We start from the raw sequence: 22,818 nt of genomic DNA, 5'->3' as shown, positions 1-22,818 counted from the left end.
TGGCAAGAAAACTCAACATAAGAGCCAGGTCATACACACATACTCTGTAAACAATGACCATTCCATGCCAAAGATGTGTAGTATTTTGGTGTGATTGTTGGTGGTTAATGTCCAAAGTTGAAATTTTAGTGATGGATGCTCCACGACACTTAAAGTTCTTTTTTTTGGGGGGGGGGAGGTGAGGTGGGGGGTTCCAGTTCAGCTGATGCCTTTAGTGAATTGACAATTAGGAAACGTTATCTTCACCCATTAATTGATTTTTGTTTTTATGTTCATGCTGTTTACTAATGAAGCTAACCTTTTGTTCAGTATTGAAGCAAAATGTTCTTTTTTTTTTCTTTTAGGGGGGAGGGGGGGGGGGTTTCCAGTTCAACTACCACTAGTAGGGGAAATGTGTGACCTCCACACTTTTGTTGCCTTGCATGCAGTGATGATTATGCGATCTTATTTTCATCATTGTTTCTGTTTTCATGCTGTTTCTTAATGAAATTAACCTCTCGTTCAATATTGAAGCAATCTTGCTGACTATTCCCACAACAGGAGAGCCTTAAATAAAAAAAAAAAAATGGAGACAAAGAATAAAGAAAAGGTGTATGAATGTAATCACCTTTTTTTCTTTTAAATGTGGGCTGTCAGCATACAAGCTGACGTTGTGGTCTCGTCTAATTAAGTGTGGGCACCTGTATCATTCTTGATGGAACCAAAAGACAGCTTGCTAAGGAATACTGGCAGGAATGGGAATATCATATCAAGTTGCAGTATCAAGGGCTCCGTCTCTGTTGACTACAAGAAAATGTAATAATAATAATAATAATAATAATAATAATAATAATAATAATAATAATAATAATAATAATAATAATAATAACATAATAATATAATAATAATAATAATAATAATAATAATAATAATAATAATAATAATCAATAAAAAAACCTAGCTAATCACTGTTTTTCTCTGATATCTAAAATGTACTGTTTCGTTCTGAGTTTTCTTATGGAAAATTATATATTTTTCTTGTACTTCACATTTGTACTATTTGCTTGAAATTTAAGCATGTTATTCTACTTGGGTCTCTATTTGCATGAAAAAAAGAATGAAAAAGGTAAATTTGAATAGGTACAGTACTTGAGAAACTTTGTACCTGGTGGGAAAGTTATATTTTTGATATTTTTGCATGTGTTACTGGCTCCACAAATGCATAAGTGCGCGACCAGTGGTACATCTAATCCATAAATATTGCCTTGCAAATGTTGCTTTGTGGTAATGCACTGCCTTCAGCTGACACTCCACTTTGACAAAGAGCGGAAGTGAAAATGTACATGCAAAACAGAACCATTTCTGGAGCTCTGCCTTGTGTCAGCACTTGTGCAGATGCTTTCATAAAGATGCATGCAATTATCTGTGCTTTATATGCACAGAACCATTTTTCTTTTCTTTTTTCTATTTGTGAGGGTTGGTAATATGGCGGTGTGTTACATATACGGGAGACAAGAGGGGGGGAGGGGGGCAGGGTATATGGTAAGTCCTGAGCTGTCTGCTGTTCAATGTTGCACTTTCACTTCTGCATTTTCAAGGGGGAGCTCATTGCTAGTCAACAGCTGGATGGAACAGGGTGGATCGGCGTTGTACAGGTTAGTTGGCATATTTTGCTTCTTACATCTCTTATGCATAAATCACCTATTAAACTTTACTTTTGACAATATGAAAGTTCTGCCACATTCTGCGTACATCTGTACTCACAGCAGGAAGGCTTGCTAACTGTATTCATTTGTCATCTCCCACAGGATTACCTTTACATCCACCATTCCTTAGGTCGAATTAATGAATTTTTAAAAGTGGACAAGCACACGCTTCGAGTGGAAGGTGTTGTCACTCTTGAAGAAGGTCAGCAGGCTTCCTCCAGTATTCATGCACGTGTTTCTGCATAAGGCCTTGTGTTGAATTGAATTGAGTTTTGTTTCACAGAAATATTTATTGAGGTTTGCATAAGGGTGTTTAAAAGTGTGTCAAGAACTCTGCTGAAGGCATCAATTAAAAAAGTGTACCCATCTCATTGTATATTTATAGTTATTAAACTTCTGCACAGAACACTCTGTTCAAGACACAAGTAGTGTTTGTTGCTGTGATATGTGTTTGCTGTGCAAGTTAAATGTTGAGGGCCAGCAGCTCTTTGCAGGTCATATTGGAGGCTCATAGGGGTCCTAAGGCGAAATGGCAAAAGTCATCACATACAATAAAGTCTTTTTCTCTCTCTCTTGGAGGCTCATATAATGTCATGTGTGCCAGGCCCATTATTTCACTGTTTTGTTAGCTAAATTTTGTGATTAAAATGGTTGCATATAAACTTCAATATACTTACAAAACATTTCAGATTCAGGCCAGAATGTGTACTTCAGTGACGGAGAGTTTTTAGGTTTGATAACAGCCATGCGAGATGTAAGTCCTTGCATTACCTCTTCCATTTGTGTGTTCTTTTTTCTCCTTCGTTTAGAGATGTGCATGTTTATAACAGTGCTAACAAAGTGTTTCAGCCTTGCTTTGTTTTTCTAAATCTTTGAAATCTAATAATTATGGCTTTGTTGACAGTTTGTTGTGTTATTGCAGGATGGCTTCGTGATCCGCACATTTCGGCCATCAGCCGTGCCTATGACCTGTTCGGTAGAACTGAATTTAAAGTTGGCACGTAAATGTGTTGAAATATTTGGATCTGGTGTCTTTAATGAAGAAGCTGAAGACTGTCTTCTTGGTAAGGCTGTAGAGACTATTGCTCCTCTTCTAAAATTTCTTTTATCTTTGCTTTTTGTTTTATAAATGTGACAGCTGGCATTCCAATCTTGTTCTATCTTTTTGCATAAGCACTTGCTGGTTTGTCCAAGGATGAGGAGTTTGTTTTATGGTTCCTCACTTTCTGCTTCTTCCACTACACCTGGCAGACTTAGGATGTGAAGAGGAGCCTGTGATCATCACCAGTGGCAAAGAATTTGCTCTTGTGAAGACAGCCTCTGGAAAGGTTAAATCATTTTCTTGCGATGTTGTACCAGATGTGGGGAAACAATGCATGAGAGAGCAGTAATTGTCTGGCTTCTTTGATGCCATGAACGTGTGCATGTAGCCTAACTTTTGCACCAGCTTGGTACGTCTGCGAGTTAAAGCCATGTGTTCATGCAGATCCTGTACACAGGCAAGGCTCAGAGCCTTGGCATCAAGCAGACTGGTACTGCAGCCGGCAAGTGGGCTGAGCTGCCCATCACAAAATGCCCCAAGATGACCGACTGTTCAGTGGGGCATGATGGCACCCACGCACTTCTGGTTTCTGAGAATGGGGCAGTGTTCTTTGTGGGCCTTGCTCGACGAGGAGAAGATGGAGATGTTGGTAAGACTGCCCTCTTTGGGTTATGTGCAGAGTAGGTTATATGCGCAAGAATATGGCAAAAACATAAACAGACATTGAGACTGCGCTCTGAAACTGGGCTGAACATGTTTAGTGAGTAGGTCGTCTCAAGGTGGACCAAAGCATGCCAAGTACATTTGCATGTGCTGACTTTCCAAAGCTGAAGAGGAAGATCCTTCTTTCTCATTTCCTCAAGCACTCGATGCTACCGTTAACCCCATTGGATATCACTAGTGCAGCACTAGGTGATGTCTGGTTGTAGCTATCGCAACTACATTTTGAGAGGTTATTACATTGACAGGACTTTTAGTGGGGAAGGTAAGATTCAGGAGAGGCAAGAATGTAAAAAACATCTCTTAGAAGTATTCCAGATTCCAACTGTTGACCTTGCAGGAAAAGGCAGGCGTCAACCTAAGCCTATGAAGCCCAAGAAGATGTTGAAGATGGAGGGTCGCTTTGTTGTCGCATCTGCCTGCAATAATGGTACCAGTGCCTTGGTCACTCGCAGTGGGGAGCTGTTTCTTTTTGGGAAGGACAGCAGTCATGCTGATCGCATGACAGGTGAGTGCTTTCAGTCCCCATTTTTTTCATGTCTTGTTAGTTGTCTTTGACATTTTAAGGTGCACCTGGCCTGAGACCTGTTGAGATGGGATGTTTCTATATGTGTTGTTGTGTACTGATGGTTTCACTTTCACCTATGAAGGTGAAAACTGTATAAGCAAGTTGTCACACCCCTCGTCGAAAGTACTAAGGGTCTGTTTGCTGGCTGTTCTTAGTTATGATTCAGCACTGACACTGCCTGCATGCTCTCACCAACTCCCCGGCCACATAGCTGCTTCTGGGATTCCACGGAGGCTTTGTTGCTAGACCATGCCATCAGCTTTCACCACTGCAGCTGTACAAACTCTTAGCTGACCTCAAACATCGAGACAGTATGGCGCGACTTGGAAACAATTATTGATGCGAAAGCGTCAAATGGCCCATTGAGCGAAAAAGCCAGTGTCTGTCATCTGTAGCAGCAAAACAGCAGGTAAATTCTCATTGTCTGCAAGGCCATGTCACGAGCGTGCCTCGACGGAGCAGAGCGGGCGAAAGGGGGCACCTTCTTCTTCAGTAATGCGCCTGGCGTTGCGTGAGGACAGAGGGCATCGCCACGACGCCACGTCACCCTAGTTCTTGGAAGCCTGTGTTATCCACGCGTTGCTTGTCCGCGCAAGATCTCTCCTGCGTTCTAACTGTGCCTCGGTAAGGCCAAATCAAATTCTCAACGTGCTCGCTTGCCCTTGGGGAGTGCATAACTCAAAGGACCATTCAGTGGCGTTCAGTTGGACATTAATGCTTTCGCATTCACAACTCATAAGAAGTGCTTACGTGTTCTCGGATGTTTTTGAATTGCTGTCTAAAAAACTGCGCAAAGAAATTTGTCTATTTGAGTGGGGTATACGTAAGGTAACTTGTATTTTATAATTAATCTTTGATAATTATGTTTCAAAGCAAAAATTCGGAACTCCTAACGCTTGTTGCATTGCTGGCGGTTCTTTGATTGACACTTGATACACTACTGAGTACGCCGCTGCATAGCATTGCTGCATGAAAATGGTTGTGGAAGTCTCCCTTACAGCTTCGCTGTAAAAAGATGTGAAGCACCATTCATGTCTTTTGAAGGTGACAACAGTGAAGTAAACATTTAGTAGCTTTTCTTTATCACTAGAATGTGTTGCAGTCGTCAACTCTTATGTTATTCAACTCTTGCTATGAGAGTGTTGTATAACTCGTGCATTGTTGGTCTGACATACTTTCATATCTCTTAGCATCGTTACCTTGATTACTGAGTTACAATGGTACAGTAGCATTCCTCACTGGTTTGACACTTCATTTGTGATGTTTTGGCAGGTCTAGTGACAGGCCTGAAGGACGTGGCTGTCAGTCAGGTTGCCTTAGGAAAAGCTCATGTGGTGGCCTTGACGACTGATGGCCGTGTTTACACTTTTGGCATCAACCATCGTGGCCAGTGCGGCCGTGAGTTTGCCTATTCATCGAGCAAAGATGGTAAGTGCACTTTTTATCTTCTGTAAACTTTATTGCCTATCTTCCTGAGATCAAACAAAAAAAGAAACCTGCTGTCGCAATATCTTTTCAAGTCAGTGGTTATCGCTGGCTGGTTTGTAACAAATACAAAAAATTTTGTATTTGCCTAAACTCATTTATTGCTTAGTCATCGTGATCAGATGTGCAGGTACCTAGGTATGTTTAGGCATGTAAACATAAGTGGACGAAATGGAATTTCCTCAAGTTTGTTGAGTTGAAAGACACTTTCGTTTACTTATACACGTAGCACACACAGCACTTTAAACTATGACATCTCAGGTCATTTGAAAAATTGTGCCTAACAGTAGTTTCTCTTAAGTACATATAACAAAATGTTCTTTACACACTACTGTCAGTTTCTGTGATACTAATAGAAAGCAAAATGATTGAGTTGTAGACTAGAGCACACTATCTCAGGTTGACCTCTCTCTCTCTTTCCTATCAATAAAATCTATCTATCTATCTAAGTCATTAACAGACATTGACAGACCTTATGAAAGTGGAGGCAACAGAATGGAGAGCGACAAGTCTTGCGGCACAAAACAACAGCAGGGCAACATAAGAGTGGATGTCCTTGCCATTCTGAACATTTGTCTTCAGAAGAACAGCATTAGCGGAATCAGTTGTCTATGGCAATGAGATGAGCAGGTGCACAGCAACAACATTGTCGATGAATATAGCAAGTCAGACGTCAAAAGAGGTGCCACTGGCAAAAACAATTGTATTTTTCTACGTATGACTCCTCATCGCGTATAACCTGCACCCCCATTACAACAGCCCTGAAAAAAAAAAATGTGCATATAGCCCAGCGAATCAACTACATACAACAACGCTCAAATCTTTGCAAAAACAGTCCTAATTCGTGGATGCACAACTCATCCACGTTATTATATCTTTGTACAGTGGCTCTGTTCCCCCCATCTTTGATAATGCTGATGGAGCTGGATTCACACGACGGGACGTGATCACAGATGAGTCGGTCACAACATCTGACGTGAATCAGATTACTTTGCACCCAGCATTCACGTGACAGAGGATGGCAGTGCGGACGGAGCAGCTGTCGCATGGGCAATGGCTGGGTTGAGCTGAAAATACCAATGATAATTTGGTATTCCGCTGTGTCGCGAAGTGCTTCGTGCGGACCGAGGAAGCGCTGTGGGAGTGGGTGACATATGATCACATGATAAGCAATCTGGAATTTGCAAGCTTAAATCGCCCTCAACACACAGGGGTGTAGAGAGGGTGAGGTTTCCTAGGAGATAACAAAACTTTGAATGGTGGAGAACCTTCCGTTTAGGTCTGCCTTTAGGTGCGGCAGTGCGCGCAGCGCTGCCGTGAAGCCACACTTCAAGGCAAAATTCGCATATAGCCCACATTCCAACATTACTGCTAAATTCTCCCTCACAAATATATGGTATTCTGTGGGAGTGTAATTGAGGCAGCAATAGCAACCACAGCAGCAGCGGTAGGCCAGGGTGCGTTCAGAAGTCGGGTTGCACTGGTAGCAGCATTTCATGGTACAGTCTAATCTCGATAATTCGAACTCGAAGGGGCCCGAAAATTTGTTCGAATTAAAAAAAGTTCGAATTAACGGAAGGACGTATTTTTGAAGTACTCGAGCACCATAGCACGATGAACGAACGGTGCGAGTCGTGAAAATTTGCGGCGCCCACGCTGGCCAACGCTCGGTTCCCGATAACGGCAGAAAACGAAACTTAAGGGAGCGGACGGCGCCGTCATGGCGATGGGGGCGCGCACGGAGACCGTTGAAGGTGAGGGAGGAGGGCGGCAGGAAAGCAGATTTGGCGCCGCTTCGGTGGCAGTGGCTTCGGTGGCAGTGGACATAAATTGTGGGGAGCACACGCACCCATCTTCTCCCGCATACTCTCGTCGTTGAGTGAGCACTTTGCGGCCGCATCGGGAGCCGGCGTAGACACAAGAGAGAGGCACCTTGCCCTTCACCGGTTCACGCTCGCCTCATGCGACACGCGTACCCTCGCGGGAAAAGGGAAGGTATCCGACGGGAGAGGAGGCGATGCTCCTCACGAAAGGTAAAAAGGCACATACATATAGGCTGATGATGATGTTGAGTACAGCCTAGGCAAAGCCCTTCTGTACACAGAACGCTATGAAGAGCTTCGCGATTTACGTATGCATGCTAACTTTTGGATTTAGCGTTGCTGGCTTTGTGTGGTTGGCGTGGTTAGCATAACGACACGATCGCACTGAGGCAGCCTGTTTAGATCTGAATTTGGCCTCATTACTCGCTTTTCATCGTAGCAGCAAAACAAAAATGTTGAGATCAGCTTTCGCTTAATCTTATCTGTTTGACCACCAAATATTGTGAGGTGTCACATGTGCTCTTGGGCCAAAAGAACAACACACTAGTGCAAACAATCAAAGGGCATTTATTGCACCTGTCATACACTAATTCCTGCTTGCCGAATTACTACCCATAGAACATTCCGATAGGTGCGCGACAAATCAAGTAAGTCCGATTCACCACGACCGCACAGAGAGCAAATATGTTTGCTCCATGCTGGACACCAGCGCCTAGTCCTTCATGTGTGCGGTCACGCGAACGCTGGTGCATTCGAACGATTGTGTTCATCCATTCAGGTGCCCCGCTCCCAAGCCTCACGAGATGGTCTCTCAGAGAGCGTGTCGGCGCACGCGCAGTACGTCCACACAGCTCGCCGATCACAAGCCAAAAAACAAGACCTTGCTCCCTCATGCGCCCAAGTAACCTCGCCGTTCAGTGTCATTAGCAGCGCAAACTTGCGCCATCTCTTGTAATATGGCTCAACCACGCCGACCATCGCCGCCGTAAAGCCACGCGGTGAATCTGAATTACAGGGAAAGCAACATCTAGGGAAAGCAACATTACAGGGAAAGCGATGCAGGGAAAGCAACATCCGGGGTTGCATGAGAGTCTCACATCCCCACAGTATTGATGACATTTTTTTGTCATTATTAAGGTCAGCGATCTGTTCTGACGCTGCCAGGGATAACAAAAGGTGCTGCCATTGCTGCCACAGCATTTGCTGTTATACATCCATTCGCCATGTGGAACACTATACTAAAAGTCTCATCAAAAACATCTGCATAGTGTGGCCATAGCCGTTTTGCATGTGCATATCTAAACAGTTAAAAGGCTATACTAAAACTTTGTTAATCCACTGCCTCATTTTGGCGCAAAGTAGATTGTTGGCTTCGCTGCAACACCATCTTTACCCCATTGAAAGGTTTGCAATGGTAGGGCAATGCAGAAGAAAGAGCATGCTGTGCTGGCAGTGGTCATTGTCTGAATGCCTTTGCCATATACTAATGTTCAATCTTGCATGTTCAAAGTTTTGTAACGAAGTGCCTAAACAGTTCCTGATGCTTTTAATGCTTTCAGAAGTGAAACTTTTTTTACTGTTATGTGCCTGTAACCCACAACAGTGGTTCAGTGACTATGGTATTCTGCTGCTGAACACGGATTTGATTCCCGGTCGTCACAGCTGCATTACAATGGGGGCTGAATGCAAGGACGCTCGGGCTGAAGCATTGGGTGTCCGATAAAGAACCCCAGGTGGTCTAAGTCAATCTGGAACCCTTCACTAAGCTGCTTGTCATAGCCCCTGTGTTGGCTAGGAATGTTCAGTCTGGTCAGTCAGTCAATCTCAATGTTCTGTGCCTCTTGATGCAGTGCACCCCATGGCTTTGGTTGTGGCTGGGTCGGCAAACCTGCCGCCAGGATCTGGCTCACGGGCTGGCAAGGCTGTTCAGCATAATGGCGTTATCGTAGGAGAGGAAGAGGATGAGGACCTTGAATCTGAAGAACAGGACATCATGTGTCCACCTGGCAAACACAGCTGGAAGGAAGCTCTGTGCAAAGTGTGCACCGTTTGTGGAGAGTGCACAGGCTATGGGGCCAGCTGTATAGCTAGTGGACGACCTGAGCGCAACCCTGGCACGTGAGTGTCACTAAATGTACTGGTAGGAGGTGACACAGTTGGGAATTATTGATGAAGCCGCATTAATAGATTTTTTGTTCTCTTCTTTTTTTTTGAGCATCCTGTATGCCCCTTGAAGTTATTCTTTGTAAACCCTTCCGGCTACAGCTAATAAATATAGTCTTCATTGAGTAAAAATTAAGGGTGTATGAATATTCAAAATGTTGAATACTACAATGTAGACCGCTTATAATGCAAGTCGCCGGAGTCGCAAATATCTGCACTATAAGCGATACTGCATTATAACCAAAACAACAACTTTATTGCGATAGAAATTACATGGAAACTCTAGGCGTATTTCTGCTGTCGCTGCCGGCATGAGGTTTCGTATATAGTACAAGGACAACAAAATTGTCGCCGCGCACCGTAGGCTGTATGGGTGACTGAAAGTGTGCGAGGGTGGGCCGGCGATCCCGGCTCAATCTCGCGCACTCAAGGGAGGAAAGCGGGAAAAAAGCACGCCATCTTTCATCGCGCGCAAGGCTCTGAGGTGAGGGTAGGGATGGGCGGGGCACATTCTACTCCGGGCGGGCATGCGCACTCTCCGGTGCCGCTGTATCTTGAAAGCCATCTGCAACCATCTGCCTTCTGCGAAAGCCATCTGCGACGACCCGTGTGCTGTGTTTTCGTGGCTTAGCGTTGATGCGAGACGCAGCACGAAGGTCAATTTGCTCGCTGCTGCTGCCTTGCCTCCTCACTATAGCATTTTGACAGCGAGTTTCCATGGTCATCGAGTGAGATGTGTTCATGTTTGCTTGTGTGCGCGTGACACCATGCTTGTTAATCTGCAGAGAGCCACGGCGGCGGTCGCACGCTTCCGCCATTGCGTCATTCTGCCCTCTTCGCGCAAGGAATGCTAGGATGCGTGCGGCACGGCGCGACCAGCACGGCGCGACCGGCACGGCGCGATGCGGCGGGCGTAAAATAGGAACGAAGCTGCAGTAGAACCCCGCTGTTATGTTCCCGGGTGCTGCGTTTTCCTGGCTGTTACGTCGTTTTCGGCCGATCCCGGCACAGCTCCCATAGAACCCAATGCATTGGTAACCCCGCTGTTACGTCGCAACTTTGGGACCGTTTCCGCATCATACGTTGCGAACTGCCACACTGCGCCGGCCCGAGCGGCCATTTTGACTTTTCATGTCGCTTGGCTTGGTTGCTTGACGATGACATCGGCCGCCCAAAGTGCCGTGGGCAACACTTTTTACGTATTTTCGGTTTCTGCCAGCAAACGTATGACTCTTGAGATCCGCATTTGGTATCTAAAGATGGTGTCTATGACGCGTTGCGGCCCTAAAATTGGTTTTGGTTCATAGATGTTCCGTATAAAGTCCAAGGGCGATAACACCGTCGCCGCGCGCCGTATGCTGTATGTGCGAGTGAAAGCGTGCGAGGGGAGCCGACGACCGCGTCTCGCGCGCGAGAGAAAGAAAAGCAGGGAGGAAGCGCGCCTTCTTCCGTTGCGCTCGAGGCACCGGCAAGGGAGCAAGGGGGGAGGGATAGCGGGCAGCGTTGTGCTCTGGCATCATACCGCACGGCGGTGCGCGGCGCGTGCCGTATCTTGAAAGCGATCTGCGTTGAGGCAGAGTCTACGCAGTGTAGGTGCGTCGGCGCCTCGTAGCTTTGTGCGTGCTGTGTGTTCTCGGCGCTCAGTTTGCGTTGAAGCGATAAGGAAGTATCACTTCGCTCGCTTCTGCAGCGGCGCTTAAATTCCTCACGCCAGCGTTTGACAGCGCTTGTCCGCGCTCATCGAGTGTGATGTGTTCATGTTTGCCCGTGGGCGCTGACACCATGCTTGTTAATTAGTTAATAAGTGAATGTTTACAAGTTTATACGGACGATAAAACTACTATTCTTACTTTGTATAGCTTATCGCAATCGATACTTCAGCTGTCGGGCGAAACTACTTTTTTTCACACGTAAGAATTAAAAAAATATTATGTGCAGTTCAACACTACTCACATTTCTCAATTTTTCCTGTATCTCGGCTCTTGCGTTTCCCGGCTCTTGCGGGTTTTTTTTACGGTCCCGTGAAAAACGTAACAGCGGGGTTGTACTGTAATAGGAACGGAACGGAACGCACCCGTTGGAGCCAGACACGCCGGTTCTGTCATGTCATGTCGGAGTATAGACACCGGTTGTTCGCCACCGTGACGTTGCGGAGCTCAATGCGCGCGCGTGTTACGTCAGAGTATAAAAGCGGCTTGAGGGTAGTGTTCGTGGTCTTAGTTGACTGCCGAATTTCCAGGCAGCCGCACTGTAACCGGTATTTCGTCTCCCGCAACTGCACTATAAGCGATCTGTGTATACATACAACTGCTTATAGTGCAGTTGCGTCTCCCACAACTGCACTATAAGCGATTTGTGTATACAGCCGTTCATTAGTGCTATGGGAAAATGAACGGCAGTCTGACAAGACCGTATTATATCCGGTCCTGCATTTTAAGTGGTTACGTTATAAATGGTCTATACTGTAGTACAATATTTTTAATGTTCACTTTGATTCGAAAACCAAGTATTCAAAGTTTCTTGAATATTTTATATGATGCGAATATTTCAAACAAATACTATTTAGCTGGCTGATGCGATTTGAACATTCAAAGTAAGATTGATTGTTCTTAGCGCAATAATTGTGCAGTGTTGTTCAGTGAGCTTTATATGCAACATTTTTTCTTCTGAGGATTGCAGTGGGACATGTTACCTTGTGCAGGGTTAAGTTATACTCTCAAGAAATAGAACACGTTTTTGGTGCTTTATATGTCTCTTGGAGTCTATGATCTATGATCAATGAAATCAGTGTTCCTGAATGCCAGCTCACACCAGGCCAAATTAGAAGACAGCTAAAATAGCGCAGCTGATCAACATCAGTCTCGTTTGATTTTATTAGAATCACTATACAAAAAATGGCAACTTTGCCCAGAGAGGGTGTTGAAAATACCTCACCAGATTTCTCATTCTTGTATGAGGCTGTGTTTCAGTATGAAAAAGCATGGCTATAGAATGCTATATGCACCTTCAGTCAGTCATGCTAGCAGTATGATGGTCTATTGACAGTATGGCGCTATGGATTTCCCTGTTGTTTAGGCTCTGTGGTTGTGGAAAGGGAGACTGTGGATGCTTGACATGTGGCTGCTGTCGGGTGTGCGCGGCTGAAGACGACTATGACGCTGAGCTGGCTGCATGGAACCGAGTGGCAGTGCCAGCTGTTGATGGTGGAGCAGCAGTTGGAGGAGCTGGTGTTGGTGGAGTGGGCGGTCCATTACTCGACAACAAGCAGGCCAAAGTGATAATCTTCGATATGCGGTATGGAGGTGTGTATCCCATTCCTGTGTATCACAAGTATTGCATGTCATTTCCCGAAAAGGCATTTGGTGCAGTTCTCATGCAGTTTAGTTCTTTCCCACAGGCACTGCTACAGTCGACTTCCGTTAATGCGATCCTGACGGGGCTGAAGAAACTGGTCGAATTATACGGCGGGTTGAATTAAACAAAAGGCAGAAAAACTGCTGAAATATGCCATTAATTCACATGGCAGTACAGTAAAACCTCGTTAATTCGGATTTCACGGGACCAAAAAAAGTGTCCGAATTAACCGAATGTCGAATTATCGAGGGCATCAAGAAAACAATAAACAAATGCTTACTACGTCAACACGCTCTTATTTACTGAATGAATCAGCAAATTCTGTTCCTATTTTGCACAAACGCAATGCGGAAGCTGCAATTCTCGTCATCTCGTGACTGATTAGCGCTCGCAGCGGCGAAGACCTCGCGAGTTCCTTCACAGAGCAGCCGCGGTGTGCGTCTTCATCAGAGACGCGCTTTTCACTACCACGCGCACATCCCGATTATTTTTTCCCCAATGTCGTTGGGTCACCACCCGTCACGATGTCGACGGCGCTCTTCATCCTCCACAGCTTTTCACTGAGTAAAAACGAAACTATTGTTTGCCGCAACCGTGGCCGCTGTCAACGCGATCATGCACGGCGATCTTGCGGTTCGGAAGGCACGCGGCCGACGCACACAGGGTCAAAACGGAACTACTTTTTGCCGCAGCCAGTGCGGACGAAACTGCGGTCGCTATCAACGCGATCATGGATGGCGACTACGCAGTCATGAAGGCACGCGACCAACGCAGTGCTATGTGCGCTGGCAAACATAAAAATAAAAGCTTTAATGGCTCAAATAGGCATGAAGCATTCTGGCGTTGCTGTCATTCCCGTATGATTTCCACTGATGGCTATGGCAATGCGAACTCCGTTGCTTCGTTTTGGTGGACGCTAACGCCGTTATGGCTCGTTTGCGTCGCACATTTGCCGAGCTCCGAGAGTTGTCCTAATTAAGCGATGTGCGGCAAAATACGCCCGAATTAATGAGAGTTTCATTGCATTGAATAATGCATACGCCTGCCGGGACCAAAGGACGTGACCAAATTAACCGATTTTCTGAATTAACGAGCTTTGCTGCAATACAGCGTGCTTTGCGGTGAATCGTACCAAGCGGGGAAAAGGTGCCACTGCTACAGGACATCGCATGTGTTCCTTCATTTACACACACACATGCGCCATCTCTGGTCCCAGTACGAGCACCTAGACACCTAATAAATTTACTGGCAGGCCTTCAGAGTTTGAGATAGACCTCTGCTCTTTTGTTGGCTTTAAACATCTCCTTGACTTTCTGAGCTTTTGTTATTTTACCACCTGCCTTTTCGCTAGCTTTCCCAAAACACAGATGGTTTTTCTCTGCTTCTTGGTGTACGGCATGCCGTGCGCACATGTATAATCAAGGAAGTAGGCCCTGGTAATGGTTTCATATATGAGACACGAATGGTGGGCAAAATGAGGGCTGAAATCGCTACAGCAAGGTCATAAGCAGCTCTGAATAGCTGCCAGTATGCTTATTACATGTCTAGGTACTGTACTGTGACCAGAAGTGCATGCCTGCATAATTAAGAAGTGCATACTATTTCCCGGTACAGTAACCGCTTTGCATTCTTGGTATGCTTCAATGCAATTAATTGCATATGCTTCACTGCATAACACCGCTGTTTTGCGGCAAAGCTGACAAGTAATGGGGACGTGACAATTGAAGTGGTCAAATTGGTCAAAATTTTCGATTATCTGATTTATTTTTATTTTTTTCGCGATCCTCGTACCTTCATTTACTTCGTGGTGAAATATTATAACAGAATAGGCGATAAAAATTAACAATTGCGAAAAAAATCGGGCTTTGAGCTTTGTTTTCTCAGCTTTAATTTTTTTGTGCAGTTGCTTTCAGTCATCCCAGTGCCATTTCACAACGAATGAAGACAAAATCATTCTGTCTTTTGCACTTACATCCTGAAACATTGATGAGTGCAACAAAGCTGTCCATTTTTATCTGCACCTCATAATTTTTTTTTATGCAAAGGTAGTTAGTAAGACAATATGCATAGGAAAGTTCAGAAATCAATTTGGTGCTCATTTTGGCACGTAAAAAATAAACCAATACCTTAATGGCACAGAATGGGCCTTTGTGAACATGCTGATCTGAAAGCTTGGCGAACTTATGTGTGATTAATTAATTTGGGGATGACCATTAGAGGCTGGTCAAGTGTTGTAACTCGAAAACTATAATAGATAGCACAAAACTGATTTCAGTTATGACATCAGCATAGCAAATCAGACCTGCATGCCAAATTTCATCAATTTGTTCCCATAAATAAAAAAATGTTTTCATTGCCACGTCGCCCCTTTAAGTTCGAATTATCTGTCGAAGGCTAACTTGGAAATTGAAATAACTGAAGTTTGGGCCCATGAAAATGTATGGGCGCCCACTGAGCCCTTCTTTGGTCGTGATCGAATTAACAGAAGCCTAATGTATTTCTGAAAATCTTAAGTGGGCTATTTTGGATGCAGAGCTTTAAGTAAACAACCTCTTTGATACTTTTAACCAGGGAATGATGCTTACTGAAAAAATAGCTCCTGCATTGGCTTTAAAAAACTTGCCTGTGTGGTATCAACACCATGTTAGAGCTTGAAAATATATTTGAGCTTCGAAATCTTGTACAGGACGGGTGGGTGCAAGACTTGAAGACAAATTGCGGAGGAGCATAGAAGAGTACCGCTTTCACCATCGACGAAAACAGGGCAGCCACTCGCTGAAGGCAGCTAAGAGCTCCCCTGGCGGCAGCTCCTTGAACCCATACCAGACTGTCGGCAGTTCACTAGGTGATGGCACTGATGTCCAAGACGGGCCACTGGGAGGGCTGCAAACAGGTTGGTAATCGCCCACGGGCCACTTTCTTTAGATGTTGTCACTTTCATGGCATTCTAGTTGGCTACATTCCTTTAATTTCTAAGGCTTGCTTAGATGGTTGTATTCTGCTAGCTTCTGTGATTTAATGTAGTGGCACTTCATGGCATTTTACTTAGTATTACAGAGTTGTACGAGGTGTCGCGCATACTTTGCTATATACCGGGTGTCCCAGCTAACTTGGACCAAGATTTAAAGAAAAAAACAGAAATGAACTCTACAGAAATCATACCAACTGCAGTATGTATTAGCAGTAGTCATGCATACTTACAACCAGTATTTTTTTCATCGCTAAATATTAACTAAATGTTTTTATTTGGTCAACTTTTTATTATTGCTTGAATCTCTAACATGTCAATTATAAAATTGTAGAGTGCCTCAACTAACCTTGGATTCAGGCATTCTTTTCGTGTTGAAGTTTTCGTGGTTGTTATTGCCGAGATGAGCCCGCAAAATATGAAGAAAGCCATGGAAGGGGCGCTTGCGCGACTGCTCTTGTGCTGTGCTCAAGCATGCAATGAGTGAACAAGCATGGCCGCAGCCCGACTGTGCCCACGGGGAAGTGACAGGGCGTTACGCCAGTTGTAGGCATCTGGGCCTCTGGCTCTTGTCACCTAATGGTGCAAATGCATGCTACTGGCCGAGCACTGGCAAAGCGATAAAGCATCCAAGACTGCAAATGAGAGGAAACAACTTTTTATTTTGTTTCAAGGAAGAAAAGGATGAAGTGTGTGAGAACGATGGAAGGCGATGAATGCTGCAGTAATTTGCCCATTGGATAAAAATGGCCTGTTAAGTTTCTACATCGGGTGAGCTCATCCTAACGAGAGAGAGTAAATTTCAGTCTGACTGCGGCCATGCTTGTTTACCCATTGCATGCTTGAGCGCAGCACAATAGCAGTCGGGCAAGCGCCCCATCGCGTTTTGTGTATTTTGTGGGCTTTTGTTTTTTCTTGGCAGAGACAACTAGACAAGTTTTAGCACGAAAAAAATGCTAGAATCCGAGGTTATTCCAGGCTCTCTACAACTTCATAATTGGAATGTTGGAGATCCAAGCAACAATTAAAAAGTTGACCAAATAAAAACAAATAATTATTTAATATTTGCTGGTGAAAAAAATACTGATTATAAGTACGCACAATTACCGCTAATATGCAGTTGGTATGATTTCTCTAGAGCTCTTGGTTTTTAAAAACATCTTGGTCCAATATAGCTGGGACACCCAGTACATTACTTAATTATAGTAGTTGTCCACTTTCAAAGCCAGCATTGGCTGCTAAAGTGAGGTGCTGTTAGTAAGCACTGAGTGAGCCCATGCAAAAGCTTGCTCTGCACTGCTGAAGCACTTCAAAAGATAGTTTTAGGCTTCTATATCTTTGTCAGTGAGATGACCACTTTCTCTAACACATATGTCAATGCTAATCCATCTTAACTGTCATGCGCACACAAGTAGTGCCAACTGGTCTTACAAGGTTTGAATAAGCATCTGCTCAGCTCTGCTTGTGGTTTATTGTGTGATTTAAGTGAAGCTGTGTTAGGGGTAGCTTTACCTAGGGAGCTCATATTTTAAGTAGAGTTAAACCTTGATATAAATAAATTCAATATAACGAAGTATTTAACTGGATCCTTCCAAGAGGGACCCTTGAACACCGCAAAGCTATATATGACAGCTTGCTGATCTACTTTATAAGGAGCGAAACAATTAACCTAATCTGGGCACCTCACCGGAGAAACCACTGTGGTTGCCTTTTAATACGCGTACATTTAAAAAAAATTTAATAAACGTCTTTCTCTAAAGAAAACACTATGCATTTCGATCTTCAATATAAAAAAATGTGTTAAATGTAAAGAAATTTCACTGCCGCCACAAAGGAATACCGAGGCAATAAATGGAAACTGCCGCGGACGCAGCTGGTCAGATAGTTGAATTACATGCGGCTGCATGTGAACGCACCTCTCAAATTTACTTCCTTCTTCTTTGTACCGCTGCGAGTAGCTTCTTAGTTAAAGCATCATGTAGCAGCCACCATAAGACACGACATTGCTATGCCACAACACTGCACGAGATGCAACAATGTTTGTTGTGCTTTGAGGAGGACCTCCGCAACCCACCACCACTCCATTTTCATGCTGTAAAGCCTAATTTCCATCATGCTAAGGCATACATGATGAAAGTATACTACACGCAGGGATTTAAGTCTCCCTTCAGTGGAGAGGGGGCCCTCATAGGGCGACGCCTATTATAACGCGCGCGCACCATATATATATAATATGCACGACTGGAACGGAAACCGAGGGGCTCGAATCTTGTTAGTCACGGCCACAAAAAGCCAACAGACAATGAAGCTAAGGAAAGCATAGATGAAATCAACTGCTGTAGTTAAAATTGAAATCTGGAAAGGAACAAAGAAAAGAAATTAATGTGGACGAAAAGATAACATGCTGCCGGTGGGATCCAAACCTACAACTTCTGCATTACGTGAGCGTTGCACTAACAATTGTGTTATGGGGACGGCTATCAACTTACGTAAATAAAGTGAAGCACAGGCTCAAGGAATTGCAGCTGTAGAGGAGGCTAAAAGAGTCACAGTTTCGCCCAAAAAGCAAAGTATCGATTGCAATAACAAATTATTAGACAGCTATACGAAGTAAGGATAGCAGTTTTATCAGCCGTATTTGCCATTTTTTGTTTCTGTTATGACTTGGCCAAACAACTGAGTGTCCTTTATGTTCATTAACAAAGTTGTGTAAAATAGGTAGGTATAAAAAGTATAAAAGCTAATTATTTATTCTGATTATGTTATTAATATTATTATATTTTATTTCTATTACTATTATATTTAATAAATTTATTTTTAATAGTAATATTTATTTATTTATTTATTTATCTATTTTATTTATTTACTCTCTCAAATTCAGAACAAAGTGCAACTGCATAAGCCGTACTTTCCACCTTGTCTGTGTGAAGATATTGTCGTGCTGAAACAAGGGCGTGGGCTCAAAAAATATGCTCCCGTGTACTTAGTTTTAGTGCATGTTAAAGAACCCCAGGTGGTTCAAATTAATCCGGAGTCCCCCACTACGGCGTGCCTCATAATCAGATGGTGGTTTTGGCACGTAAAACCCCATAATTTAAAAAATAAGCTCGGTTCCAATATGTGGAGGGTTTTTGCTATGTCATAGAAAAGTTCCGTTAAAATTTTAAAAAATTGTTGAGACCCACCTCTGACTGTCCTTATCTGAACACACCCTGATATATGCATGTAATGATGTTCACAACTGGACACCTAGTCAATAAGGAGCTTGTGAAAAATAAACAATGGCTTTCGGTTATTTGAAGCACCATGACTACAGTAATGAAACAAGTAATGAACAGAACACTTAAATGTTGTGTTTGTTAAAGGAGAGTGTGTGATGCTACAGCAGCCCGCATTGTTTCAATGATATGCACACTGGTGACACTGGCCAAATAATCAAGTGCTTTGCCTAAGCTGAGACCACGAATTCATATGTATGAGACATTTTAAAAGTAAGGCATTCTCATTTAATGACAGCAAATTATGTAGCAGAAGTTGTATGTCTGTGCATTTGCTCAGGAGCTCTTGTGCGCAGCAGCCATGACTCTCCTGCAACAAAATCATTTGGAACAGTCATCACTTGCATCAGTCTCTCTCTCTCATTTAACATTCTGAAATGTAGCAGCGTCTCGAATATTCAAACAGAACGAATATTTGATAATTTTGCGTAATAATTCTCGAATCGAATAGACTAGAATAGGAAGGACTTTTTGATCCGTATTTGAAATTTCAAATATTTCAAGTTTTTACCTCTGTAACTCAGTAATAAATAATGATGTCACAATTGCTTTAACTGCATCTATTCAGACATCCATCAAAAGCATAAAAAATTTGTGCATTACACAGCACTCAAATAAAACACTAATTTATACGCATAACTTTTGCAAAAGTCTTGTAAGGAATGTAACAATTCCACATAAGCTGTAACTCGTATATCATATTTGTCTGCTTTAGATGCTCAGCAGATGCAGTTTGTAGAATTGCAATACTTGTTTCTGAGGCATAGTTGCAGATTTATAAACTTAGTGCTTAAATTTCTTTGAAGCTTAGCAATTTCTGGAATTTTCGTAATAGGTATGAGGTCCTAAATCAAATTTCTTCTTACAGTTACTAGAATTTAACTATCTCCTGTGCATTATGAACAGAGGACGCTGTCAGCAGTGATCACGAGCGTGAAGCATTGAAGGTGACTCTGCTGCCCCCAGCTATACTAGTGCTTCCTGTGAGCAGCCCTGCTGTGCAGGTTGCCTGTGGCATGCACCACACAGGTAAGGCTAACTCTGTTTGTTGTCATTGCTCTCACTTTCCTGGCACAGCACGGCAACTAAGTGTTCGTTATGTTTGTGCAGTGGTGCTTCTGCAGAATGGACAGGTGTTCACATTCGGCAGCAATCAGCATGGGCAGCTGGGGCATGGCGATCTCGTTCTTCGGTAGGTTTCACTATGAATCAAACTTATTATTTTTTGTAAGCTGTAATCAGCATATTAAAGCTTTGTGTTGGCGCTGGTGTGTGTTTGTTGGTTGAAAATCGAACAGTAACGAGTACAAAAGAAAGCACATTGTGGCTCCCTCCAGCAATTTTATATTCACTGGACTTGAACATCAGCACTTTAAATCATTCAGCCGCGACATTAAATGTGGTTTTATGCAATCCGTACACATATAGGCTTCCTGCAATGTTAGTAGGCAGCAGTGTCTACTAACTAACTGCTTGTGCAGTTCTGTCGGTGTCTTTATGAAATTAAAATGCTTACCAGTTGCAATGTCACAAGCAGATATGGCACGATCAAGTAACGATGATGCTGAAGCAAAGAGGAGTGCAGAATAAGATGAAACAGGTTGTCGGACAGCAGCATTTACCACAGGCATGGAGCACGCAGTAAAGAAGTAAAAGAGAGTACTTAAATGGGAAATCAGTGCTTTTCACTGCCTTTGGTTACTCTTCCAGCAGATGCAGCTACGCACAACTGTCGTGTGTAGACCGGCAGTGCAAAGCTGGAATTATTTTCATGTCTTTTTGAGATTGCAGGCATATATATACTTGTGGAATCTTGTTGATACGATTCTGCATAATACATTTTTCGGGACAATATGTTTCTTTTTCTTGTCCCGTTAATATGATTTGGTTGGCTAATACGTTGGATGATACGATTTTCGGATGATGCGTTTTATTTTCCGGTTCCCGTGAAGATCGTATCAACGAGATTCTACTGTATTTAACTGACAATTAGCAATGATGGTATTACTGAGAATGTTCTTGCAATTAGAAAATCAGCTAATAAATGTTGGCTGGCTTGGCTGCTTGCGACGTAGCTGTATGATGACATTGTGAAGGAGAAAGCAATCAATGTTTTTCTGTTTTTTACATGAAATTGTAAATTGCCTCCTGCATGCAGTGCCATAATATTTGGGTCACATGTTCACAGGAACCTCGCTTACAGATCGACAACATTCTCTTATGTTCAAAAAGTGTTCCAGGGCCCCTTTAAGAGCAATGTAAGCACTGGGGTATTGTTATGGCTATCAAAGCAATTAAACAGAATATAGCTTGCGGAAACATTCACAAGTTTTTGGAGGCAGGCTATCACCCACCTTCATTTTATGACTGCCAGAAGGAGCCTTGTACTTTTCCGTATCTGCAATGCTTTATTATGTGGGGCCTTGCTTCAACAGCAAAGGGTAGGTAGTTTGAAGCATAGATGCCTTGCTTACATGGGGATGTGCATACACATTCATACCGGCCTTGTCTGCCATTATGAATAAGAAGTGAATTGTAATTGCTCATAATGCCCATATTTTCTTTTTTGGCACCACAATCATTGCAATGTCTAGAGAAACTGTAACTTTTAGTTACAGTTTTCAGAACAATTAATATCCATTGTAAATTGGCTCATTGCTGTCAAAGGACACGGTGCTCTTTTCAACACTGAGTTTTATTCTCGCACATCTGCCTCTCACATTGATCTTGCTTCACATTCTTACTTTGTGAACTGGGATCGTGTTTTGCTGATATTGTTTGTAGACACAGTGTTGTGAAATCAAGGCCTCCTTATCTGTCTTGTGCAGGGGCTCACCAACACTAGTCTACGCATTGCCAACGGTCACACAAGTTGCAGCGGGAAGCAATCACTCAGTATTCCTAACTGTGTGCGGACAAGTCTACACATGTGGGAGCTATCAGGTGCGCAAAGAACACTGCAAGGAGGGGGGAGGATGCCGAAAGGGGTAGAAGACATGCTGTCTGCCGTATGTCACAAACATGACTGATGATTTACAGCGAAGTTGTTAGGCCTCTAGTTGGTCGGGATTTTTAAGTGGCATGCTTACCCAAAAAACTGCAGCTGGAATAGGGGTTTATGTTTGAGTTTCCGCGTAACAGAATTATGTTTTCTTGTATATTTGAATTACAGTCAGATGCTATCATGTCCGTAGGTTGTGTGTAAATCGTACATTACGAATTTTCTAATACATTTTACATTTGAGAAATTCAGGTAGTTCAATAATGCAGTTGCGCCAGGTGCAGGGCCCGAACACAAACGGAAGCTGGAAAGCTTTGTGTTTGAGTTTCTGCATAACAGAATTATGTTTTCTCGTATATTCGAATTATAATCCCATGCTATCATGTCTGCAGGTTGTGTGTAAGTCATATTTTGCGAATTTTCTGGCGCATTTTACTTTGAGAAATTCAGTTAATTTAATAAAGCACTTGCGCTAGGCGGAGGGCCTACGAGAATGAGGATGTATGCTGTACTAACGGTACCGCCACCTAGCGGCCGCAGCCACTCATAGACCTCGAACGGCAGCTCGAAAACGGCTTTGTCTTTCAATTTCTGTGTGACAGATTTATGTTTTCTCGTATATTTGAATAACATCCAAAACTGTCATGTGTGTGTAAGTCGTAGCTTACGCATTTTCTGACGCAGTTGACTTTTAACCATTAATTAAGTTCAATAAGGCACTTGCATTTCGT

The 22,818-nt window shown here is 43.4% G+C and overlaps 1 protein-coding gene across 2 annotated transcripts in view; it reads left to right on the top strand.

Moving 5' to 3' along the window:
* The window catches only part of LOC119449561 (E3 ubiquitin-protein ligase MYCBP2-like), a 208,031-nt gene that overhangs the window by 12,927 nt on the left and 172,286 nt on the right, over window positions 1–22,818 (top strand). For both annotated transcript variants that reach the window (XM_049665301.1, XM_037712753.2), the window contains exons 7-20: window positions 1,578–1,634; window positions 1,788–1,887; window positions 2,375–2,439; window positions 2,608–2,749; window positions 2,937–3,013; window positions 3,172–3,376; window positions 3,788–3,955; window positions 5,288–5,443; window positions 9,174–9,441; window positions 12,562–12,788; window positions 15,527–15,733; window positions 19,993–20,115; window positions 20,197–20,278; window positions 21,915–22,029. In XM_049665301.1, coding sequence (XP_049521258.1) covers window positions 1,578–1,634; window positions 1,788–1,887; window positions 2,375–2,439; window positions 2,608–2,749; window positions 2,937–3,013; window positions 3,172–3,376; window positions 3,788–3,955; window positions 5,288–5,443; window positions 9,174–9,441; window positions 12,562–12,788; window positions 15,527–15,733; window positions 19,993–20,115; window positions 20,197–20,278; window positions 21,915–22,029 — 1,992 coding nt within the window. The remainder of the gene's footprint in view (window positions 1–1,577; window positions 1,635–1,787; window positions 1,888–2,374; window positions 2,440–2,607; window positions 2,750–2,936; window positions 3,014–3,171; window positions 3,377–3,787; window positions 3,956–5,287; window positions 5,444–9,173; window positions 9,442–12,561; window positions 12,789–15,526; window positions 15,734–19,992; window positions 20,116–20,196; window positions 20,279–21,914; window positions 22,030–22,818) is intronic.

The sequence above is a fragment of the Dermacentor silvarum genome, chromosome 4 (genome assembly GCF_013339745.2).
Source record: "Dermacentor silvarum isolate Dsil-2018 chromosome 4, BIME_Dsil_1.4, whole genome shotgun sequence".
NCBI lineage: Eukaryota > Metazoa > Arthropoda > Arachnida > Ixodida > Ixodidae > Dermacentor > Dermacentor silvarum.
The sequence above is the reverse complement of the archived record's forward strand: the minus strand, read 5'-3'. Positions and strand labels throughout refer to the sequence as shown.